Genomic DNA, 11,074 nt, shown 5'->3' with positions numbered 1-11,074 from the left:
GGCATACAAGTGATAGAAATGTGAATCTATACATACCTGAATGCCTCATATTAGAGGTCTGTTTGCTGTGAAATGGCTTTTTATTCAGTGAAGATTCTGATGCTTGCTGGCCGTGGGGTAGTCGGTGGAGTGGATTCCCTTTAATAAATACTCACTTAGCCCCATTCTTCGTGCAGATACTAATAAATCCAGGACCTATGAGATTTTTACCATATGATAGTTGGATAGTTAGAGGTGTATCATCCATAGCAGCAGCCCACATGGCCACTATGGTGCCCATGAAAAAAACACAGAATTTGAGCTTGGTTTAAGTTGGTATCCATGCAGCACATAAATGCATGTTTACTATGGCCATAAATCAGAAAAAAACCTATAAGAAGAAAAATGATCATAAACCCTGCTGTAAATAAATAAAAACCAAAAGTGCATTTAAATAAAATAGGGTTCTTAGCAACACTGTTTTTGATCAAAAATAGCATGAAAGCTATCCCACCATGGCAAGATGAACCCATTTGTATCAAAGCCTCAAACTTCTGTGTGTGAATCAGCCATGAGATCTAACGTGATAGAAGATTACAGTCCGGGGAAGACGGGAAACATTCATATAGACGACCGGTGGTGATGTAGTCAGTGATGGACTCTGGCTAAATATGTTTCTAGAGCCGTAGTAGAAGATGAATATGTCGTCCTCATCATGAAGTAGTTATTTCTCATGTCACGTGTAATGAATATCTCCTGCAGTATTTCTAATGCCTATTCCAGTGTTGATAAATGAGACGAGAATTAGCTTTATGAAAGATGAGTCTTTGAGAAACGTGTTCAGCTACAGACTCCGAGGAAGAAACTGCTTGTTGTCTGTGGCCTAAAATATATAGGTTTTATTATTAGATGTAAAGCTGAAAACTAAATACTGTAAAATAATAAATCTCCTCATATGTTTCCCCTTATTATCTCCAGTAATTGTATTATTACACAGGATTTTTATGATGTTACATCGGCTCATCTTCTTCTCATTCAGGTCTCTATAATATCAGATCCTCTCAGTGAATATCTTCTGTATAAGAGAATTTTCCTGATTTACCCATCAAACATGGATATGGACAGAGACAAGATGGCGGAGAGGATATTACACCTCACCCTAGAGATCCTCTTCCGGCTTACTGGAGAGGTGAGAGATTCTGATGACGTCACATTACATCATTCTTATCTATGGGAATAACAGATGGACAGATCTGGAGAGGTGAGGACTCTGGAAATGTCTGGAGTGAGATTTATTTATATGTCTTTCCATAACCAGGATTACATATTGGTGAAGACCTCTAGTGAGCGCTGTCAGGTCCATGTGTCTGAGGGTTGGGGGAAGACCCCTGAGCCCAATCACAGGGCCTCCACCTTTCCCCTTCATACATGAGGACATCAATGACCAGAAGATCCTAGAACTCACCTGCAAGATGATTGAGCTGCTGACTGGAGAGGTGACACTGCTGGGAATGCTGGGACATTATACAGTAACGCTATGGAGGGATCGGGGGGATGATGGTATCATTGTATGTGTCAGGTTCCTATAAGATGTCAGGATGTCGCTGTCTATTTCTCCATGGAGGAGTGGGAGTATTTAGAAGGACACAAAGATCTGTACAAGGACGTCATGATGGAGGTTCCCCAGCCCCTCACATCACCAGGTAATAGACAAGACTAAATACACACGGCCTATAATTATCTGTATGTAAAGAATGAATTCAGTCCTGTATGTGTTTCCTCCAGATCTATCCAGTAAGAGGACAACACCAGAGAGATGTCCCCATCCTCTTATTCCACAGGACTGTAAACAAGAAGATCCCAATGTTCCTCAGGATCATCAGGTAGATGGAGAGAAGGTGTCATGAGATCTCCCCTATGATGTGTAGACCGCTGTGAAGGTCTTGTGTTCAGTCTTGTTTTATCCACCAGTATTATATGTTTTATACTTGTGTAATGAGAACGGTGGAGATGGCAGGATTAGAGCTGATCATAGATGTGACTTCTCCATCTGTCTGTGACTTTTACAATATTTGTTTCAGGTTGAAGATCTGACCCACATTAATACTACAGAGACCTATGTGAGGGGTGATGAGCGGTGTAAATATATGATTCCTACAGATAACTTCCCAGGTGAGTAGTAACCACTAAATGCAGAGAAGTTACAGATTCTTATAAGTCACCGGCTGTGGCTGCTTTATCGGTTGTGTAGTCCGGCTGTATCACAATCGTGTGATCACCATTTTGCCTCTAGACCACAACATTCTCCTTCACCAAAAACTGTTCAAATGATTTTGGGCATTGAAACCCTTTTCCATAGAACTTTCAACCTGGAGGATCCACCTACTCCCTGTGATTAGGAGACGTTACCTGCCCAGATCTGTAAACCACAAAGCCAGAAAATCACTTGAAGAAAAATATTATGATGGGCCTGTAAGAGAAAGCGGAGGGTAATGATGCTGTTGGCTTCCTAGAACCCTGATATCTTATTGGATGAATCTACCTTCTCTCCCCTCTGTGCTGCTGAATGTCCTCATATGGTCCCTACAAGACCCAGGTCCAGTCTTTCTGACCAAACTTCACATTTATGACCGACAGCATTAAATGTGCAGTGAGGGCCAAGTGTGAATTTCTGTACGATAAGGCTATGTGCCCACGTAGCAGATTTGATGCAGAGCGTTTTTGCCTCTCTCTGGTAGAAAAAACGCATGCAGATTTACATGCGTTTTTTCTGCCAGAGAGAAGCGTTTTTACATGCGTTTTCGCATGCGTTTTTTCAAGCACTTTTCCAAGCGATTTTGAGCATCACTTGGAAAAGTGGTTGACAAGTTGGTCACACAATATGAATCCATGCAACCGGCATGGATTTATAATGTGTGACCAACTTAGATGCTTTAAATGCAGCATCTATAGTAAAAAAAAAAAAAAAGAATTAAAAAGTTAAAAATAAAAAACACCTGTATACTCATCTCTCCAGTCTCCTCCCAGCGGCTTCCGGAGGCTCGCAGCGACGATCCTCTCTTGTCAGCGTCTCGCAGTGTACTGTCAGGACCTGCGGTGATGTCATTTAATCAGCTGATGGTCACGCGACCACCACCTGACCGCCGACGTCAGCGGTCGCGTGACCATCAGGTGACTAAATGACGTCACCACAGGTCCTGCAAGTACCCCGCGGGATGCCAACAAGAGAGGACGTGGCTGGGAGCAGACTGGGGGCCGCCGGAGAGGTGAATATACATGTTTGGTTTATTTTTAACTTTTTTATTTATTTTTTTCACCGCGTGGTAGCCGGGATGAGGAGAAGTTGTAGTCTCCTCTTCATCCCAGGTACCACACGCACCGCGATTACACTGCAAATTCGCGGCCATTGAATTTAATTGAAACGCAGCAAATCCACATATAGCTGTATGTTTGCTGCCTTTCAATGTTCCTCAATGGCCGCGAATTTGCAGCGTAATCGCGGTAGAAATGGTAATGCTGCGTTTTGCAACGCAATGCGAATACGGCGCACTAATTGGCGCATCATGTGCACAGCACATCCAAATTCACATTGCTTTGCATGGTAGACTGTTTTACAAGCGTTTTCGCGGCCGTAAAAACGGCGCAAAAACGCTACGTGGGCACATGGCCTAACAACAGAGTTTCCCTTTATCCTGACTTTTCAGTTTCTTTTAAAACCGACTAACTTCAAACAGGATAGTGATAAACTAAACAGAAAACATTACTCCTGTGCCATGATATATCTCTAAGCTAAATTTAAGACACCTCATCTCTGCACTATTATAAAAAGTTCTCTTGAATGTCCAGTATTCCTTCCTGAAACTCATCTGACAGAAAATATTGTCCCTTACAATAGTTTAGATTCCCAAGAGCCACCGAGCCCCGTACTCTAATTACCCCAGAGAGATTTCACCACTAGTTACTCATCTTTTATTGATGGAGACTGTTGAGTTTGATCATTTTAGTAGATGTTTTATTGTCTATACTCAGTTTTGAGTACAGTAGTTAGTGCCCAAAATACTCTGATTTAACCCCTTCCTGCTGCCAGTTTTGTGTTCCTAATCAGGCCCCATTTTTCTAATCTAACGTGTCACTTTATGTGGTGATAACTTTGGAATTCTTCACAAAGGATAATAGGAAACAAATGGACCTTACAAATTATTTTCCAACTTCTCTTGAATCTGACAATACCCGATATACGGTTGTACACTACTGTCTGGGCACATGGCAGGTTAAGAAGGGGAGGAGCGACATTTAGCTATTTGCTATATGGATATCTTGCTGGGATAGTGTGCAGACACAATGTATAGGGGACACTGTTCTTTGTCACCTGGCAGCTCAAAAGATGGCTACCACAAACAGGCTTGGCGCTATCTACTCCATTTTCCAGATCCCAGGGTTTGCCTTGCTCATCATCCTTTAACCCCTCTACATGTATTTGGACTTAGACAGAGACCCCCCTAAGCTTGGGCCACAGCGTTACCTAATGTTCTGTGGTGTGAGATGGCAAGAAGAATAGTCAGGTAGCCGGGTGAGATTGTGCTCCAGGAGACACACACCATAAATTAAGTGGGTTCTTCTCACTATAGTAATGTCAAATACATGAATGCTAAATGTGGTTTGGGCGCACTGCAAGGCTCAGAAGTGAGGGGGAGATCTGACTTTGGGAGAGTGGATATTGCTGGATTGGTTTATGGAAGCCATGTTGCTTTTCAAGAGCCTTTGAGCCACTAATAATGTGGAAACCTCTGTTTTTCCACTGACAGATGATGGACCTGAGTGGGGACTTGTTTTTTATGAGATGAGTAGAAGTTTTTATTGATATTATTTTTGCCTACATAACATTGTTTGGTGGCTTTTTATTGCATATTTGGGAGGCAGAATTAACAAACAGTTGAACACTACGATCCACTGGTTCATCCTATGAGGTTTTCTATTAGATTGTGAACTGTTATTGTCTTGGTGAATAATGATGGCTAACATAGGGCAAAATTTAAAAAAAATCACAGAAAATTATACAGCCTTACTAACACCAAATCATATAACAAATGCACTAGCTGGATGCCGCAGACCCCCATGATAAAGGTGGGGGCAGCGCAGGTGCAAATTACTGATGGAGCAACCACTCACAAACATACCAAATTCATGGAGGGGGTGGTTGCCTAGTATTAAAGATGCACACAGATGAAGCTTGCATAGGACACCAGTCACACGCAGGTTTGATGCACAGTGTCTGGCTTACAGCCTATTGATGATGCCCATACTATTAGATCAGGAAGGCTGCCCAGCACTATATAAGTGCACCCCACATGGACAGACACCCCAGTACAACCAACCAACACTAAAACGCTAATGCATTTGTTATCTGATTTGGTGTTGGTAAGGCTGATTTTTTTCTGCGATATGTTTTCTTGGTAAATAATGATACTTTTACATAAAGTACATTTTTGCAGAGAGTTTAAGTAGAAATATTCAACAATATAAATTTGAAGGATATGTTATTCATAAAAAATAATTGGTTTTATTATTGGCAGATGGTTGTACCAGGAGATCAGAGGGACAGCTGACATCTTCAATTTTTAAATCAGATGATCTTGAGATCCCACAGGATACAATTGAAGTGAATGCCATTACTCCAGATATACCATCATCCCTTCACAGCAAAGATCTGTCATCTGATCATTTGAAACAGATCCTGTCTTCTGATTCATTACCCACTACTAAGGAAAATCAAAGTCACAAAATAAGCATTAAAAAACAAATTGCTCCTAAAGCAAAGAAGCCATTTTCATGTTTAGAATATGGAAATAGTTTTTCCCTCGAAAAGTCTTTTCTTAAACATCAAAGCATTCACACAGCAGAGAATATTTTTTTTTGTTTCAAGTGTGGGAAATTTTTTAACCAGAAATCAGATCTTCTTAATCACCAGAGAAGTCACACAGAGGAGAAGCCATTTTCTTGTTCAGAAAGTGGAAAATGTTTTACAGAGAAATTAAGTTTTATCAGACATCAGAGAACTCACACAGGGGAGAAGCTTTTTTCATGTTCAGAATGTGGGAAGTGTTTTAACGATAAATCAAATTTTGTTAGGCACCAAAGAACTCACACAGGGGAGAAGCCTTTTTCCTGTTCAGAATGTGGGAAATGTTTTACAACGAAATCAAATTTTATCAGCCATCAGAGAATTCACACAGGGGAGAAGCCTTTTTCCTGTTCAGAATGTGGAAAATGTTTTAGCCGGAAATCAGATTTGGTTGAGCATAACAGTACTCACACAGGGGAGAAGCCTTTTTCCTGTTCAGAATGTGGAAAATGTTTTAACCGGAAATCAAGTTTTGGTAATCACCAAAGAACTCACACAGGGGAGAAACCTTTTTCCTGTTCAGAATGTGGAAAATGTTTTACAATGAAATCAAGTTTTATCAACCATCAGAGAATTCACACAGGGGAGAAGCCTTTTTCCTGTTCAGAATGTGGAAAATGTTTTAGCCGGAAATCAGATTTGGTTGAGCATAACAGTACTCACACAGGGGAGAAGCCTTTTTCCTGTTCAGAATGTGGAAAATGTTTTAGCCGGAAATCAGATTTTGTTAATCATCAGAGAATTCACACAGGGGAGATGCTTTTTTCCTGTTCAGAATGTGGGGAATGTTTTAGATTGAAATCAAGTTTTATCAGACATCAGAGAAATCACACAGGGGAGAAGCCTTTTTCATGTTCAGAATGTGGGAAATGTTTTACAGCGAAATCATGTTGTATCAGACATCAGAGAACTCACACAGGCGAGAAGCCTTTTTCCTGTTCAAAATGTGGAAAATGTTTTAGCCGGAAATCAGATTTGGTTAAGCACCAGAGAATTCACACAGGGGAGATGCTTTTTTCCTGTTCAGAATGTGGAAAATGTTTTAGCCAGAAAATAGATTTGGTTGAGCACAAGAGAACTCACACAGGGGAGAAGCCTTTTTCCTGTTCAGAATGTGGGAAATGTTTTATTCAGAAATCAGATTTGGTTAAGCACCAGAGAACTCACACAGGGGAGAAGCCTTTTTCCTGTTCAGAATGTGGGAAATGTTTTAGCCGGAAATCAGATTTGGTTATACACCAGAGAAATCACACAGGGGAGAAGCCTTTTTCCTGTTCAGAATGTGGGAAATGTTTTAAAGATAAATCAGATATGGTTAAGCACCAGAGAACTCACACAGGGGAGAAACCTTTTTCCTGTTCAGAATGTGGAAAATGTTTTGTGAAGAAATCATCACTTCTTAGTCACCAAAGTACTCACACAGACGAGAATCCATTTTCATGTTCTTAATGTGGGAAATGTTTTACACAGAAATCATCTCTTAACAAACTTCAGAGAAGTCACACAGGGGAGAAGCCTTTTACATTTTTAACCGAAAATTGTATCTTCATAAAGGGGTTGTCCACTACTAGGACAACTCCTTCTCATTCCTCATGTTTAGCCTTGTTAAAATAAAAACACTAATACTCACTTCCTGTTCTGGCGCCGTTCCATTGGTGTCACAACTTGCGTTTCTGTAAGGATCACACAATCCTGCTGCCAATCAACGCCGCCTTCAGATGTATTGTACATCAACAGGAATGACATGGCCTGGACATAGCACCAAGAGAATGCACACACTGAAAGCACTCTCTTCAGACCGTGTTCTTGGGGGAATTATAAGCAATTTACAGCCTCCAACATGCTGTCTGATATGGGAAAGAAAGAAGAGGAGATCAGAGGTTAATCTGAGGTCCTCCACCTCGGTCAGCATGTCTGGTATGCAGTGTTTCTTATGGAAGGTCTTATCTTCCTGCTCCGGAGCTATTACTGCCTCACCTCAGGGTGGAAAAAGAAGCAGTCTTAACCCTCATGATGCCAGACAGCTCCAGACTGCAAGTCCTGCACCAACTTCTCTCTTAATGTAGGCCTCACAAGAAAACAGCTCCACAAATCTCCCTGTACTCTCACCAAAGCACATACTGAGCAGTGCTTGCTTCACAGGGACATTTACCCCTCAGCCACAGGTTATTCTGATATGGGGGACAACATAACTTATTTGTATATCAGATTGCGTCTATCCCTACTAAAGAAGATATGGAGCAATATATTCAGAGGCTGGAGACCACATACAATACTGAAATACGTCCCCTCACTTCTATCCTGTCACAGCTTACTGACAAGGTACAGAGATTAGAGGATAATGTCGTCCAAGTTAGAGGCCATCATAATGCTCAGAAACTAACACTGGATCTTCACAGCCAGTAAATAAACCATCTGTTTAATATGGTTGATGATCAAGAAAATCACAATAATATCTGGATAAGGGGTATACCTGAAAGCATCAATGCACAAGTGATTATGCCAACATTGCGATCATTATTCAATAATATCCTTGGTGATCCTATTGATAAGAAGCTGGAGATTTATAAGGCACACCGTACAATAGGCAATCATGGCCCAGATCCTGAGCTTTCAAGGGACATTATGTGTCTCATACATATTTTCAATGTAAAAGAGGCCATTGTGAGAAAAGCAGAGGAGTTGGATCCTGCTGATTTAAATGGAAAACACATATAATTGCTCACATATCTATCCTGAATGACACTTGATGAAAGAAGGATATTGAAACCACTACTTGATGCCATCCAGGAAAATGGCCTGATGTACTCCTGGGGGTACCCATTCCAGCTGTATATTTTCAAAGATCCAAGCAACATGAGACCTATTTGTGATGCCCTGGACATTCCATATATCTGACTGGCCACCTGCTCCACCATTGCCACAGAGAGTTCCAGCACATCACGGAAGGCATTCAGTGGATCAGGAACTTGATGGTGACGCAGCCAGATGGAAAAGGAACCTGCCAATCATATGAGCTCCTGAAATGAATCTCGTCTTCCCTGATGAGAGAGTTTGCAGATGCTTACTTATTTCTTTAAGCATATAATTAGATATATCTAAATAGAGCATTAGGTGCCACTCTTCCACTATATAGAATGTCTAAGTTCATATAAGATCTTAGACCAGGATATAAGTTGAGTTCACATGATACTACTGTAATATCAGGCTGTATTACATTACTTGCTTTATATTCCATGGTTCCACCTAATAGGGATCCTAGAACTGAAAGTTTGACTTCCGCCTGTAAAGACAACCCCCAGTTAGGGACTTGCATTGGGATCTGCTTGTTTCGCAATTTCCTACTGTTTTGATGTATTCATAATCTATACTTCTTAGACACTGAGAGGTAGACGTTACTATCTACCGTCTATACATCCTCTTTGCTCTTAATATTTCTTTCCTCCACTCCCCCTTTTTTTCATATAATATGGCACAACTCAAACCTTGCGCATTGAATGTCAGAGGACTTAATGTTCCAGAGAAAGGAGCTCGTGTTTTATCGTAGGCATAAACAGCACGTACATTTTCTCTTTCTTCAGGAGTCACACTTTAGAGGCGATCATATACTGTACCTCACTTTACTAATAGATAGCATTTTTCTGGGATGCCAAGATGATTAATGTTTTGAAGTCTAAGGTGCTGAGTATAGGCCGCCACAGATCAATGCTGCATACTATTGTAGAAACACTGTCTGACATGGAGAAGATGTATGCGTTTGTTAAGATCTCCATCTACTCCAAAATTTTGACTTTGGAAAACTTCTATCTCCCTAATTGTGACCAAATTAAGACATGTCGTCATTATTTAAACAAACTAAAATATTTTGCGGAGGACCTTATCATCATTCGAGGAGACTTTAATTTTGTCTTGGATCCTTCTTTAGACGCGTCCCTTGGCTGGTGTCACCAATCTAAAACACAAACAAAAGCTTTGCTAATTGTGCTTTGTTCTCAACCCGTCGATGTATGGAGGATACTACATCCAGACGTAAAGAATTATACCTATTATTCCCCTTTACGCAATATGCATGGCCATATAGTCCTTTTCTTAATTAGCCATCACTTGCCTACATGGCAACCTACATCTCAGGTAGGAACTGCTGTATTGGTCAGATCATGCTCCTGTATATTGTAATCTGACTATGCCGCACTCCACCAAGGCTTCAGATGTTGGAACCTAAATGATAATCTGCTGAAAGACTCACTCTGTGTCTCAGACCTTCTTGAGACTATAGACTCCTTCAAATATATGAGCATGATGAAACTGCCTTACCATTTAAATGGGAAGCACTCACATGCGTCCTCAGAGGGATAATAATAAAACATAGATAAATGCTAAAAAAAGGAGAGAACAGCTAAAGTCTCCCATTTGCTTGAGCGGATTGATCTACTTAACATAAATTATCTGCTTCCCTCCAGGTATATGTAGATCTGCTTAACGCTAGAAGGGAGCTAAAGTAGTTTCATGGATGGGGTACTTGCAAATATTGTGTAATTTCAGGGCACCTACTTATGGAAGGAACCAAGTGGAAGCTTCCATTCTCGGTACTAGATATGGGGCCTCCTCGAGAAAATGACTTAAAATGTCGTACACTAAAGTTAATATATAAGGCGTCGGATAGGGGTAAAAATATTCTGGGAATTGGAAAGTATACAAACTATACTCCTTTATGGCACAGCTATAACTTACCAGAGCTACATAAACTAAATAATATTAGTGAGTGGAAGGATAGGGGTATATGTTTGGTGTCACAAATCTTGAGGGATGGATTATTCAAGATGTTTGAACAACTAAAGGCAGATTTTAACCTTCCGCATAGGGTGTTTTATCAATATCTGCAAATACGTCTTGCATATAGTACACAACTAGAATAAACGCCATACTGATTGACATCACCCAATAGATACCATTACTACATTGTTGGATACAAAAGGTCTATTAACCCTTATTTATAGGCAGTTACTGGCCCTACTTTTGGATAAATATCCTTTGATAGTTAAGACAAAATGGGAGGAGGATGTAGGTCCGCTATCTGAGGAGCAATGGGGGAAATACTGGATTTGACACCGAAGCTTTCATTATCAGAATCACAAAGATTGTCCCGAATTCTTCTCATCCATAGGGTATATAGATCCCATAGTATTTTATTTA

The 11,074-nt window shown here is 40.6% G+C and overlaps 1 protein-coding gene across 1 annotated transcript; it reads left to right on the top strand.

Moving 5' to 3' along the window:
- The first annotated feature begins 1,340 nt into the window (after window positions 1-1,340).
- LOC141205543 (uncharacterized) lies at window positions 1,341-11,074 on the top strand. The gene is made up of 5 exons (XM_073664110.1): window positions 1,341-1,475; window positions 1,559-1,682; window positions 1,765-1,862; window positions 2,061-2,151; window positions 5,553-11,074. Exons 1-5 carry the CDS (start codon window positions 1,341-1,343, stop codon window positions 7,328-7,330), a joined length of 2,226 nt encoding a protein of 741 aa, XP_073520211.1. The 3' UTR covers window positions 7,331-11,074.

The sequence above is a fragment of the Phyllobates terribilis genome, unplaced genomic scaffold (genome assembly GCF_046119375.1).
Source record: "Phyllobates terribilis strain yellow unplaced genomic scaffold, ASM4611937v1 Scaffold_140__1_contigs__length_4765195, whole genome shotgun sequence".
NCBI lineage: Eukaryota > Metazoa > Chordata > Amphibia > Anura > Dendrobatidae > Phyllobates > Phyllobates terribilis.
Note: the sequence above shows the minus strand (reverse complement) of the source record. Positions and strands in the feature narration are given on the sequence as shown.

Coding starts and splice junctions, on each gene's coding strand:
- LOC141205543 (XM_073664110.1), top strand. CDS start 1,341: ATGTGTCTGAGGGTTGGGGGAAGACCCCTGAGCCCAATCACAGGGCCT. Junction 1,476..1,558: donor TTGAGCTGCTGACTGGAGAG/GTGACACTGCTG, acceptor TGTATGTGTCAG/GTTCCTATAAGATGTCAGGA. Junction 1,683..1,764: donor CCAGCCCCTCACATCACCAG/GTAATAGACAAG, acceptor TGTTTCCTCCAG/ATCTATCCAGTAAGAGGACA.